The 15,242-nt window shown below is 36.9% G+C and overlaps 1 protein-coding gene across 2 annotated transcripts in view; it reads right to left on the bottom strand.

The window, feature by feature from the left end:
* The window catches only part of GOLM2 (golgi membrane protein 2), a 111,180-nt gene that overhangs the window by 47,926 nt on the left and 48,012 nt on the right, over positions 1-15,242 (bottom strand). For both annotated transcript variants that reach the window (XM_065871583.1, XM_065871582.1), the window contains exons 3-6: positions 11,631-11,733; positions 9,821-9,911; positions 5,712-5,856; positions 5,278-5,358 (exon numbers count right to left, since the gene is read on the bottom strand). In XM_065871583.1, coding sequence (XP_065727655.1) covers positions 5,278-5,358; positions 5,712-5,856; positions 9,821-9,911; positions 11,631-11,733 — 420 coding nt within the window. The remainder of the gene's footprint in view (positions 1-5,277; positions 5,359-5,711; positions 5,857-9,820; positions 9,912-11,630; positions 11,734-15,242) is intronic.

Below are 15,242 nucleotides of genomic sequence, written 5' to 3'. Positions count from 1 at the left end.
CCAATAGAAAAATGGGCAAAAATGATTACCAGGCAAATCACAGAAGAAGGCAACAAAAATGGCCAATAAACATACGAAGAGATGTTTAACGTCACTCATACTAAGGCAAATTTAAGGTACCATTTCAGATTGGCAAAAAGTTTAAAGTATAGCAAACCCAAATATTAGTTGAGGATGTGGATAAACAAAAACTGTCATATATTACTAGCAAAAGTGTAAACTGATATAAGTATAGTAAAGCTGAAGATACTCTATAATGTAAGAATTCTACTTTTAAGTTCATATCCTTGTGCACAGCTTTGCAACTACTGTGCTGGGAATTGTTTACAGACTACCAGTGTGTTGACCTACTGATCTCCTCAACCCTCAGTGACTGGGTAGGACTTGGGACAGCTAGATCTCTAGGCCTGTCCTCTAGTCAGCAACAAGCTCACCTTTTAATCTCAATGTACTAATCAAATACTAGAAGTATCCAGAGACTCTCAGGTGCGGAAGAAGATATACATGAGAATGTCCACTGTAGTATTTGTTTGAAATAACAACAACAAAATAAACACCTGGAAGTGGCCTAATTGTTTATTATATATGAATAGATAAATTGTGGTATATTTATACAGTGAAATAATTATAACTGTTAAAAAGCCACAGGTATAACGCAGGTAAGTCTCAAAAGCATAATACCGATGGGAAAAAAAAGTTGCAGAATCATATAAACAATGACATCATTTATTTAAAGTTTAAGAAAGCAAATAAAACAATACGTCATAGTTTTACAGATGTTTACAAGTGCAGTAAAAGTCGAAAAACATGTATGGAAATTGATACACACCAATCTCAGCACAGTAGTTACCTCTGGGGAAGAAGAGACAGGATTGAGATCTGGAGGGTACACAGGCAGGCTTCAGTTTATCAGTAATGTTTTATTTCTTTAACGATAACATCAATAACAGAAATATCTGAAACTAATGTGGCAAAATGTTACATTATCTTTGTGTATTTTTTTAAAGGGCAGTGGATACTTGAGTATTCACTATGTTATTTTCTATCTTTTTCTGTATGTTTGGAATGTTTCTGAATCTAAAAAAGTTTAAAAACTAGTGATATAAATATGTAACTGCCTAACATCACAGGTGCCTAAAATATCCAGGTCAAGAAGGTAATGGGTTAAACTACAAGACTCCTGTAAAATCTTGTGACAAGCTCCAAATCAACATTAAAAACAAACAAAACAGGGTCTCCCTGGTGGCGCAGTGGTTGAGAGTCCGCCTGCCGATGCAGGGGACACGGGTTCGTGCCCAGGTCCGGGAGGATCCCACATACCGCGGAGCAGCTGGGCCCGTGAACCATGGCCGCTAAGCCTACTCGTCTGGGGCCTGTGCTCCATAGCGGGAGAGGCCGCAGCAGTGAGAGGCCCGAATACCGCAAAAAACAAAACAAAACCAAAACCCATTAAGGTTTTTAGCTCTATGGCTTTGGAAGCTGAGAAGCTGAAGCATCGTGCTAACCATAGGCGCATGCTATATAGCCCTTTACTGTTTCAGAGCTGTATTTTAAGATAGTTCAGCACTGCTCTGCTATAGTTTCTAGTACAGTCTTGGCTATCGTAAACAAAACTGCTATTAACACATAAGGGTCTGTTTTTAAATTACAAGGATGGAAAAAAAAATACAAGGATGAACTGTTCTTCCTTCTACTTCCTCTGTGGGATTATTGCCTCATTAGGGACTCCACATACACACCAGAACTTGTACTGGCATTAAGAATTATGACATAGATTACTTCAGGGAGAAAAGACAATACTCAGTAAAAGGAGTGACAAGGAGATAAAAATATGTTTCTAATAATATAAAATAATCATGGTAATAACAACAGCAGCTAAGATTTATATAGCACAGGCTATATGTCAGGCACACTGTTCTTGGTGCTTTACATTTAAACCTCACATCCACCCTATGAGGTTGAAACTGTTGTCCTATTTCACTGATAAGGATAAGGGCAAATAAATGATCACATGCCTGTTAAAAGACAGAGCCAAGGGTCTGAATCCAGCAGTTTGACTCTAGAGACCATTGCTCCACTGCTAAAGATATTCTGGTAATTCAGCCATACACATTTACTGGGACCTTGCCATGTTTACCATACTGAGAGCTCAAGGTACGAAGGTACAACATGGCTCTCCTTTATGTTTGCATCTAACTAGACTCTACAGCTCAAAGTTTCTTTTTACCAGTGACTATATCAAAATAACTTTTATACTGAAAACAATTCTCTAAATAATTAAGGATAACTGTTATGAACAATGATTCTCAAAGCAAACACCAACAATTCAAAGAGGTTCAAAAATTAATCCAGAAGACTTCTGGTTTCTGGTTCTGCATACAAGGAGCTCAGAAGTTGCCACTCTATCCTAACAACAAGAAAAAAGCTAAACAGTCTGAAAAATCAACAACTCTTCTTGGGTCCATAAGAAAGAGTAGGACACAGGGCAAACTACTACCACCATGATTAGAGGGACAGGCAAATATGGGAGTCTTGGTTTACAAGAGAGACTAATGAACAGAAACTGCCATAGAAGGCAGTGACGGTACCAAAACCTGAACTGTAACTAATTAATTGCCAGAGGCTCAGTATGGGCAACTCATAGTTAAAACTCTAGGGGGACCCAGTCACAGAGGGGGCTCCCTCAAAGCTGTGAAATTTATCTCCAGGAGCTCAACTAGGTTCCCATAGTAAATACCGAGAAACATCCCCTCGGGCAGGGGGAGGGCAAAAGGAACCATTTTTGAAATACACCAAAGCACTCAGTTCTCTGTCTGCCCTCCGCAGAAACTAGTTGAACAGCGCCTAAACTGCTAGGGCATTATCAGAGTCTAAATGACCCGGGGAAGGGAAATACCCAACTCCAGCCCACTCTAGCCACTCTGTCTCACCTAAGGGGGGAGGAAAAAAACTGAAACACTTGTGAAGTTCAGAGTCCAGAGACACAGGCTTGCTAAAAGCCTGGGACCTAACATAGGACTACAGAATGCTTTCCCTCCCCGACACCTCACCACCACATTACTAAAGACCTATTTACAACAGTTTCTTTTCCCTGGTATATCATGTTAAGGTATCAAGGAAAAATTACAAGGCACACTGAAAGGCGAAAAATGCAATTTGAAAAGAGTAAGCTTCAGAACCACACACAGCAGAAATGTTGCAATTAACAGACCAGGAATTTAAAACTGTAATTAATATGCTAAGAACTCTAATGGATAAAGCAGACAGCATGCAAGAATAGATAGGCAATATAAGTACAGAGACAGAAATCCTAGAAAGAATCAAAAAGCAATACTAGAGATCAAAAACACTGTAACAGAAATGAACAGTGCCTTTGATAGGTTTATTAGTAGACTGGAGAAGGCTGAGGAAAGAAGCTCTGAGCTAAAGGATATATCAATAGTATCCTCAAAAACTGAAAAGCAAAGAGGACAAAGACTGGAAAAAAACAGAACCAAATACCTAAGACAAGTACAAAAGGTGTAACATATGCATAATGAGAATACCAGAAGGAGAAGAGAGAAAAGAACAGAAGAAATATTTGAAATCATAATGACTGAGAATTTCCCCAAATAAATGTCAAACCCCAAACTACAGATCAAGGAAGCTCAGGGAACACCAAGCAGGATAAATGCCAAAACTAACAAACAAAAACTAAACAAAAAAACTGCTCCACAGTATATCATTTTCAAATTACAGAAAATCAAAGATAAAAAAAAATTAATTCACTTGTACACTGTTGGCGGGAATGTAAATTGGTGCAGCCACTGTGGAAAACACTATGGAGGTTTCTCAAAAAACTAAAAACAGAGCTACCATATGATCCAACAAATGAAAGGACTAATACTTCATGCATTTGGACCTCAGACACTCAGCAGTTTCAGCCACATACAATGAGCTATATAACCACAGAAGTGATCACAGAGATGGAAAAGGAACAAAAACAGCTAAGAAGGACCAAAGACGTGCTGTTTCTTCCTATTTTCCACCATAATATATTGCAGTCAGCAGGGAGGGGTACCTATGATAGCTAAGAAAAATAGAAAAACTGAATGTGATTAGGATAGCAGCAATGATACAGACCAAGTGGAAATGGACAAGAAGTAGACACATTAATGGAGAAAAAGATATACACTGAACAGAAGTAGCCATAAAACAAGGGAAAAAAGTGAATAAGCTATTTAAAGTGTCGGGTGATTAACTGAAAAGAAACGCCAAGTCCTAAAAACCTATATAACGGTATTACTATGCCATATTAAAGCACATCAACAACACAGCAATCTAGGAACATTTAGCCTGAAAGAAATAAGCCACACATACTTTTAGTAAACATAAGTAACTAACATAGCATAACTGTCATGAGAAATAACTCTGAGTCATCAAGAAAAAGTTCAAATATGTTTAACGCTTTTTTCTTTATGCTTGACTCTTAAGGCAAAAACAAGTACTTTATACATTTTAGCAAAATTTTTCATAAAAATATATCCAAAACATTTATATCTTGAGTTAGTTAACTGGAAATATCAATCATCCAGATATCTGTGACTTTTCTCAGGTGTTACTCAGAAAAACAATAGTCACATGATGGGCTTCCCTGGTGGTGCAGTGGTTAAGAATACGCCTGCCAGTGCAGGGCACACAGGTTCGAGCCCTGGTCCGGGAAGATCCCACATGCCGTGGAGCAACTAAGCCCGTGCACCACAACTACTGAGCCTGTGCTCTAGAGCCCGCGAGCCACAACTACTGAGCCCACATGCCACAACTACTAAAGCCTGCGTGCCTAGAGCCCATGCTCTGCAACAAGAGAAGCCACCGCAATAAGAAGTCCATGCACTGGGACTTCCCTGGTGGCGCAGTGGTTGAGAGTCTGCCTGCCGATGCAGGGGACACAGGTTCATGCCCCGCTCCGGGAAGATCCCACATGCCGCGGAGCGGCTGCGCCCGTGAGCCATGGCCGCTGAACCTGCACGTCCGGAGCCTGTGCTCCGCGACGGGAGGGGCCACAGCAGTGAGAGGCCCGCGTACCGCAAAAAAAAAAAAAAAAAAAAAAAAAAGTCCATGCACTGCGATGAAGAGTAGCCCCAACTTGCCACAACTAGAGAAAGCCCATGTGTGACAACAAAGACCCAACGCAGCCAAAAATAAATAAATAAATTTATTTAAAAAAAAACAAACAATAGAGTCACATGAAAAATAACATGATCACTTCAGTTAAATATTCTAATAACTTTTACTTACCAATGGGAAGATCTTCAGCTTTTGCAAGGTCATTCTCTTCTATTCCAGGCATTCCTGCATCACCACCTCGTTTGATTTGTTCTGCCCAAGTAACAGTAACAAAAAATATAATTTTATATTTTTCATTACATAAATTGAAAATATTTTGAAGGAATGTTATAATAGTTTGTAGAGCAATAGGCTATATCAAATGAATATCTTTATATCTTGCTTTGGACATAGTTGTAACTCTATAAACTTACTGTTTTTTCTTCTCTATTAAAGGATCCAAATTTGAAACAGACACCTAATCATAATGGAAGTAAAATCAAACAATATTCTTTATGATTCAATAATCCACTTCAAAATGAGAAAAATAATAGTTTTTCTATTAACACAAACTATTAGAAACTATTTCTAATAGTTTTTCTATTAACACAAAATAATAGTAATACCTTTCCCATGTGGAATATGATTGCTTGAGGGTTCTTCATGCTTGCCTGCAGCATTCTCAGCAACTTTTGGAATGTTTTTAGGTACTGCATGATGGTTTATATCCAATCCATTTCCATCTTTTGATTCAAACTTGTGGGCCTCTTGCTGTAAGATTTGGTAACAGTAAGTATTTTTCAGTTCAAAATGTGAAACTACTGAAACAACTATTAACTTAATATTCTGAAACAATTCATGTTTTTGAAATACATACCATGGGTCTAAATTCTAAACACTTAGAGATGTGGGATATATTATTTTCTGTTCAGTTTTCATACCTGATATGAATTCAGAGAATAAGTAATATTTTTTAAAAGTCTCTATCATAAATGGCCTAAAATTTTAGGCAGAGATAATTCCCTTTGGCTATGCTGATAATTCTCTTTGGTGATTCTGTGAGAAGACAGTCTTGCTGAGCACTGTAGGTTGCTGTGGAGGCCTACAGTTTGGCACAGTCTTGGGTGCTGTGGGCAGAGTGGATTCTGTATAGGCATATGTTGTAATCGAGTAGGATAGCAGAGAGCAGGAGGATGGCACACAGGTGTCCCCTCAAGTGTGATAGATGGCTACTGACATTGTCAGGCTTTTCCCCAAGTAGAAACAGCAAGGGTAGAAAACAAGCAAACTTCTTCCCAGGTGCACTGGCCACTCAAGCATAGGAAGGAACGGCAGAACAATGCACAAGCCAGTGCTCCCTGTAACCTGCTTCAACTAACCATATCTCCTCCTTGGAAACTTGAATCTTCAGGTTTATGATTAGGTCTGACTCAATTCTGTGGGGGGCCAGTTTCCTCTTTTATATTGGTTGAGTTGCCTCAGTGGAAAACTGGGAGAGGCAAGGAGTCAAGTACACATGCTTGGGTTGCCATATTAATATTTAATGCATAATAATATTAACATTAAATGTTCTGTCAACTCTAAAGCATTATGCAGTGCAATCATTGGTAACATTATAAAAAACAATAGTACTAAAAAATCTATAGAAAATCTAGAAAAATAGGAGGCAAATTGTAAGAATTTGTCACAATAAAGAAGAAAGGGTGCTTTGACAATCAAGTGTAGGTATTCCAGTGTATCTGGCAGATAAAATCAACAACAAACATTTGCACTGTGTTTCATAGTTTACAAATTGTTTTCAAGTCTATCCTTTAGTGGAGACAAATGAATAGTTTTGGGAAAAACAAAATAAAACTGAGGCTTAAAGAAGTTTAAGCAGCTTGTTCAAGATTACAAAGCTAGAGAAGTGTGGAAAAGGGATTCAAACCACAGTCTTTCTCACTCCCACAGTTTTTGGGAACTTGGTAAGCGATAGCCAATTCTGAGAGCTTAATTTATGATGAGTGAAATGATAAACTGAAATTTCTGAACATGTCAGTATGAAGGCCAAAGGTGAGAAAATCGTTGAGGTACAACCTGAGCAGCCATCCTGCATCTCTCTGCATTTTTGCTATAATGCTACATCATAAGGCTACTTCCATAATATTCCACTGCTTTTTGATGTGGATAAAACAAACAATAATAAACAAAACTTAAAAGTCAACAAACTAGTGGTCAAAAATACTTCTCCATTTAAAACAGTTAATAAAGATGTTGTCCCTTTGATGCATTATTAACGGCAATACCTTTACGTGAATGGACAATATTAAATACTATTAACAAAATAAGATGGCTTCCTAAATGCAGTACTGTTGATTTGGTAAGGGGGCCACCTAATTGTTTTTTTGTTTTTTAATAAATTTATTTGTTTTTTTATTTTTGGCTGTGTTAGGTCTTTGTTGCTGCGCGAGGGCTTTTCTCTAGTTGCAGAGAGTGGGGGCTACTCTTCGTTGCGGTGCGTGGGCTTCTCATTACAGTGGCTTCTCTTGTTGCGGAGCGCAGGCTCTAGATGCGTGGGCTTCAGTAGTTGTGGCACGTGGGCTCAGTAGTTGTGGCTCGCTGGCTCTAGAGTGCAGACTCAGTAGCTGTGGCACACGGGCTTAGTTGGCCCACGGCATATGGGATCTTCCCAGACCAGGGCTCGAACCCATGTCCCCTGCACTGACAGGCGGATTCTTGCATATGGGATCTTCCCAGACCAGGGCTCGAATCCATGTCCCCTGCACTGACAGGCGGATTCTTAACCACTGTGCCACCAGGGAAGTCCCCCTAATTGTTTTTTAAATAAACTTCTTACTCTGAAATAATTTAGATTTACAGAAAAGTAATTACCCATCTCCCAATTTCCCTTAATATTAACATCACAATAGCACAGCACATTTGCAAAACTAAGAAACCAACATTAGTACATTATTAACTAAACTCCAGACTTTACTTAGACTTCACCACTTTTTCCATTAAGACCTTTTTCTGTTCCAGGATCCAATCCAGGATACTACACTGCATTTATTTTATTTTATTTATTTAATTTTTTACTACATTGCATTTAAGTACTCAGGTCTTCTTAGTCTCCTCTGGTTTATAACCATTTATCTTTGTAGTATGAAAGCAATAAACAAATGAGTGTGGATGTGTTACAATAAAATTGTATTTGTAGACACTAAGATTTGAATTTCTTACAACTTTCCCATGTCATAAAATATTCTTTTGACTTTTTAACCATTTTTCAATGTAATGACCGTTTTTTGCTGATGGGCAGTTAAAAACAGGCAGGAGGTTGGACTTAGTTTGCTGACCCCCTCCCCAGAGTAATTTCCAAGACAGGAATGTACTTAGTTAAAAAAAAAAAAATCCCTCAATACAACTTATGCTTGTTTCATATAGCTTACAATGGATTTGTTCCTACGAAAAACAACTCAAATTTCACAGAATCAACTAGTTATAGTAGTCGAAGAACAGAGAATGAGAATGAGGAGTAGATTAGGCAGCTGGTATGTCACCCTACAAAGGAGAAATGCTCTTAAGCATCTCCATTCCTCCCCACCTTGCTCCATTTAGGGCAGGATAAGTGCAAAGAAGAACTGGAGTAGATATTAGCTAATTAATAATGTAAAAATAGCCTAATATAGAAGAGCAGAAAGGGAGAACTACACTTGGCAGGAAAAAGGAAAAAGCTTATATACGTGCTTCTTGGGAGAAGAGAAGAGAGCAAATTCATCCCATTATTTATATACTGGGCTTGTAATAACACAATTGCAACAGCAAGCCTCTTGTTCCCTTCCTTCCGTGTTCTACTATGCTCCTCTAACCATCCAGTGTTTCAATAATACCTTCTGGCTGCCCTCAATGCCACCTAGGTAGCTCACTCAGGCCTGCCATCTTCCAGCAATCTATCCCCATGTCTCTTCAAGGAAGACTGCAGATAGGCAGCAGCCATTCCACTTTATAGATTAAAAAAAATGATGCCCTCAATATCATGCTGCAAAATAGTTGAAAGAGCAAAGAATGAAAACCTGGTTTCCTTAGCTTCTAGTCCTTTAGATGAGATGCTGCCAAAGACCAAGAAAAATACTTTTCACTATTCAATCTCTCTTAACTCTAAATCACAAGACTTTATACAAACCACAGCTAGTCAGATTAGATTATAGTGTATAAAAAAATGAATGTCCTAATGACTAGTAAACTTCAGACAAATTCCCTCCATTTCTAGCAGGACTTTCATAATATATATCAACTGGAATTGTATGAACTAAAAGAATTTGCCACCCCCAAAATATGAATCAAAATAGTGGCTAGTGTTTCATTTCTGTGTTTTAAGAAAGGAATTCAGAATAACAAAGACTGATAATTAAGGAAAAATTTTCTCAATTTTTTTCTATTTCTCAAAAGCATAAAATAGCAAATAGTTGATTTTCAAGTAAAATGATCATCCACTTTACAACCTAAGAAATAAATAGCAAAAATTATTTTTAAAAGTCAGGTAAAAGATATTTAGCTCAAAATTAGTTTTAAGAGTTGAGGTTATACTTTTGTAAATGTCTAATTTACTCAGCAGTAAAGCCACTGCCAGTCACTTTTAGAATTAGGCAGGCTAAAATACTTAAAAATATAATGTTTTATAACAAAAATACAAATTTTAACTTCTAAATTTTAAGATTTATAACAAGAACATATTTTAAGTATTTTAAAAATTTACCTTTTGTTCCTGCAAAAACTGGTCTGCTAACTTTTTAATATTTTCTTCATGCTGTGCTCTTAATTCCTTGATCTGTTGTCCACACTGAAAACTAAATTACAAGTCATTCTTTTAGACTATTATTTTGGATTGATTCTCAAAGATGTCTAGAAGTTGAAAACATACATTTATAAGGATAAAGCATTCAGTTAGCAGGGGAGTGGGTAGGGAAGGACAACGAGCAGACATAAAAATAGCTCACAGTCAAAATTCTTACAATATTTGAACCTTTAACAGAGGATAAAAATATTGATAAAACTAATTAAAAAGCAGAAATTAGAAAGATGAAAATTTATTTTTATAAGTTGCATTTATAAAGAAACAACTGTCAAAGTCAACTTCAATCATAGAAGAGAAAAACATTTTAGAAGAGAAAACTGTAAGACCAATATATAGTAATAGATAAGAAAAGCTAGAATTATAAGAGTTGATAAGGAGTGGCAGCAGATGATTCATCAAATAGTACTTTCAACGCAATAATAAAAGCCTAAACCATAAGAAGAGCAACAATGGAAGAAACTAATAAAGAAGAGAGAATGCAACCAGCAAGAGAAAATGTAAAGGAACAAAACACATAAAGATTGTGAATTTCCACTGGACGAGTGGTCAAAGAATACAAATAGATCATTCATGCAAAAAGAAACAAAGAATACATACACAGAAAAATGTTATCTTCCACCATTTAAAATGCAAATTAAACTTCTTATATGTATATATAGTACCATCTTATTACTATACTAGCAAAATTAAGTTAGAAATATAAAAGCCAATGTTGGTGGGGCTACAGGGAAACATTTACATTATAAATAAGTATAGTCATTTTACAAAGCAATCTTTCATATATGTGATAAGAGCAACAAGATCAATAAAATATTCCACCTCAGAAGTTCTATATTTGAGAATATAACCAGTGAAATAATGTAAGAGGGAGAAAATGCTTTTTGCACAAAGATTTTTATAGTTGATAGTCAAAGATTTTTATAGTGATAGAAAAGGAAAACTCCTACAATGGTCCAGCAGTTGGGAGAGATTAAACAAGCTTTGGTACACTAACATGCTGGAATAATATTTCTTTAATCCTAAAGATATATGTAAAATTACTGAATACTATTAGATTAAAATACATATATGTAAGTAGATGCATATTGATAACCTACAAGAGTAAGAAGTCAGAAATGGATAAACAGTTTAAAATACAGTGAATCTTTCTAATTTTTGGTGTGTAGACCCAAAAATACCTTTAACTGTAAAACTGATTTAATATACAATAAACCCTTTTAAAGAGTAATTCTAGAAAGGCCCCTAAGAGGCTTCCCAACCTCATCACCAACAGTGCAGAGGTGTAAGCAAAGGGACTGAAGTGCAGAACAGGAGAAGCAGCTGGTGCTTAGTCCCTCAGCTAGTCTGGGGATATCTTCCACTGCCAGCTTTATCTTCTGGATTGACCCTCAAAAAGAACCACAGAATCTTCTTTCAGTCTTTGCCACATCCCATTCAATAAAACTCAGACCTTGAAAGATTTTCTGTCTCACAATGAACTCTACTACATGGGTAGATTCAACATGCCTTGTAAGAGATATTTTCATGTTGTTCAACGTATCAAAATAAAAGAGTGATTTCAAAGAGGCATAGAAAGATAACAGAAAAGGAACTTAAAAGACCTAGTAAAATGAAAGAAGAGAAGAAAAACAAAAGCCAGAAAGGAAGAAATGAATTGAAAGTTGGACAAATATTCAAGATTCATAAATATCTGTTGCATGTAGCATCTTACCTCTCATATTCTAACCTCTTCACGAGGTAAGTACTGTTCTTCCTATAGTCCTGGAGCTGGTCTTCTTGTCGAAGAAACTCCTGACGAAGCTCAGCGAGTTGCTCTATCCACAGAAGGTAAAAATCAAAGGAATGAAGTTTACTTTACTGCTTCCCATTGAGAAGGTATGGGATTTTCAAAAATTATATACAGGAAGTTAAATTTATATAATTAGTACCACATTTAATTGCCTTTCATACACATGCATGGGCAATAAAACAAGATAGCCTCAGTGGTTTCACATAAATCAGAAATATTAAAAATATATACATCTTTTCACATTATGTAGACAATATGCTAAGTTGTAGAAATAGTACAAAAAGAACTATCTCTCTAAACCTTATTGCTTTATAAAAGTAGGGAAAAAATCATATTTTTTAGGTGTATTGGCTATGGGTACAGAATTCAATTCATTCTAAATCATACTTGATTCCCAAATTAGGTACCAATCATTTTAGATCTCATTTCTAGTTCTGCTACTGAGGTTTAGGTCCACATATACCAAAATTCCATTTTCAAAGCTTATAACCTCCAGACTACAGCTAAAAGTTTTAGCTGTAATGAATAACATGAAATTTCCAACTGGACAGTAAATTAAAAGCTGGACCAGATCCCCTTTGGGAACCTTTAATCCATCATCACTGGCCCCACATTTTCTAGTTACTCCCTCTTTATCTAACCCTACAAATAAAAGAAATTCAGCCAGAAAAGAGAAATGTCAGTTTCTTGGATAGAGGATTAAAAAATTAGCCAACAGCCTTAGAAGTTAAGCAAAAGTAGTAAAGAAAGTTTTAATTTTTATAAATGGGAACAGAGGTCTATTCTGTATAAGCAATAATGACTTATTAAGATTAAAGTATAATATCTAACCATAATGTACAATATTATAACGATAACATAACATCTACTTTTCATAGAGGGCTTACAGAAATAATCTTGTTACTTTAAAGGCACTCAAAAAATGCTTGTGATGTAAGTTTTTAAAAAGATATAGGGCTTCCCTGGTGGCGCAGTGGGTGGGAGTCCGCCTGTCGATGCAGGGGACATGGGTTCGTGCCCCGGTCCAGGAAGATCCCACGTGCCGCGGAGCGGCTGGGCCTGTGAGCCATGGCCGCTGAGCCTGCGCGTCCGGAGCCTGTGCTCCGCAATGGGAGAGGCCGCAACAGTGAGAGGCCCACATACCGCAAAAAAAAAAAAAAAGATATAAACATATATTTATAATATAAATCTTTATAAAAAGATATATATCTTTATACCTTTATAAAAAGATATATCTTTATAAAGATATTATCTTATAATATCTTTATAATATCTTATAAAGATATTATATCTTTATAAAAAGATATAAACATATATTTATAATATAAAATATATCCATGTAAAACAGATGAGAATAAAAATACATCAAAATGCTATCAGTGATTACACTTAGTGGTGGGATTCTGAGCATATTTTTTTCTCTACTTTCTAAATTTTATTGTGGAATCATAACTATGGATGACAAAAAGTAAAAATGATAAAGTCACATGAACATTTGCTGAAGTATATAAAGTTTAACAATATGCATAATAACAGCTATTGTATAGTATTAATAATCAAATATGAAAAGTAAATGATTTACATAAAGTGCTTATAGGTAGTAAATATGCTTGCTTATTCAAGCCACATTTTTATTATTATTTTTAAAATTTATTTTTAAAAATTTATTTATTTATGGCTGTGTTGGGTCTTTGTTGCTGCACGTGGTCTTTCTCTAGTTGTGGCGAGTGGGAGCTACTCTTTGTTGCGGTGCACGGGCTTCTCACTGCGGTGGCGTCTCTTGTTGTGGAGCATGGGCTCTAGGCACATGAGCTTCAGTAGCTGTGGCATGTGGGCTCAGTAGTTGTGGCACACGGGCCCTAGAGCACAGGCTCAGTAGTTGTGGTGCATGGGCTTAGCTGCTCTGCGGCATGTGGGATCTTCCCAGACCGGGGCTCAAACCCGTGTCCCCTGCATTGGCAGGTGGATTCTTAACCACTGCGCCACCAGGGAAGCCCTATTATTTTTATTTTAATTGAGATATAACATTGTGTAAGTTCAAGGTGTACAACATGTTGATTTGATTCACTCACGTATTGTGAAATGATTACCATCATAGCATTAGCCAACATGTCCACCATCTCACATAATTACCACTTTTTTGTGGTGATAACATTTAAGATCTACTGTCTTAGCAACTTTCAAGTATATAATACAGTCTTGTTAACTATAATCACCATTCTGTATATAGATCACCAAAACTTATTCATCTTATAACAGTTTGTACCCTTTGACCAACATCTCATTTTCCCCACACACCTCCCAGCCACCTCCCAGTAGAACGGTAGCCACCATTCTACTCTCTGTGTCTATGAGTTTAGTCAAGTCACATTTTAAATTTCTCTGCTTACTCTATTAATTCTCCAATATATAAACACGGTTGATTTCTGTAGTTTTTCACATTACTCCCACCTTAGATAAAAGTAACAAATCTGAGGTCAGGTATCCCTGAATAACATATTCAGCTTGTTACCTGATCTCTGGTCCCATTTACTAAGAAACAGAGGGCTAGAGGTAGCAGAACTCTGGCCTCAGCTATGGATGTTGAGTCTACAGAAACAATGAGATCCCAGCAGGAGGCAGTGACAAAAAGCCTTGTAGTTTACAGACAGTGTTAGCCAGTTCCCTGAAACTGTACTCAAGAAGGAAATATTTTAGAATTGAAAGTTACTACAATTTAAAAAAAAAAAAAGAAAAATCAAATCAGCACTACCTAGTAGCTACTAGGGAATGGACCTCAACTGGTGGTCAGGACTCATTCAGGCTTCTTTTTCCTACACAGTAAACTAACTGAAGCAGCTAAGTTTACCTTCAGAATGAACCTGAGGCTTAGTATGATTTTAAGATTTGGGATGGCTTCTCTGCCTCCCCACAAAGTTTCTCACTAACAATATTTGAAATACCTTTATCAGGAAATAAAGTTTTCATTTTTAAATGGAGATAAAAGGCTTAAAATTCAATTGACAGAAAAATAGAACATCAGTATGAGTGAGTTCCAGTCCATGTAAAATATCAGATTCTAACCTATTTGAATACAGGGAAAGGATTAAAAAGCATGCAGCAGATTGATGCTTTGAGTGGGCCAAAATAAAGACTTGAAAGGGGACAAGTAGAGTTCTCTGGTGGTATAGTGGTTAGGATTCGGTGCTTTCACTGCAGTGGCAAGGGTTCGATCCCTGGTTGGGAAATTGAGATCCCGCAAGCCGCGTGCCGTGGCCAAAAAAATGGGGGCAAGGGGAGTAAACAGATCAGAAAGCAAAACTAAAGACAAAATTTTCCTATATCACAATTTTACTTTCAACTGATTGCCATGTGTTTTCTTCATTTTAAACCCAAAGATACTCTGTGTCTAGTGTGGCTGCTCTAGGTCACCACAGCAGGATGCTCAGAGTAACTTTTTTTTTTTTAATTTTTGGCTGCGTTGGGTCTTCGTTGCTGCACGCGGGCTTTCTCTAGTTGCCGCAAGTGAGGGTGCTACTCTTCGTTGCAGTGCAC

This window comes from Phocoena phocoena, chromosome 2 (assembly GCF_963924675.1).
Source record: "Phocoena phocoena chromosome 2, mPhoPho1.1, whole genome shotgun sequence".
NCBI classification, from domain to species: domain Eukaryota; kingdom Metazoa; phylum Chordata; class Mammalia; order Artiodactyla; family Phocoenidae; genus Phocoena; species Phocoena phocoena.
This window is presented reverse-complemented; position numbering and strand designations above follow the sequence as displayed.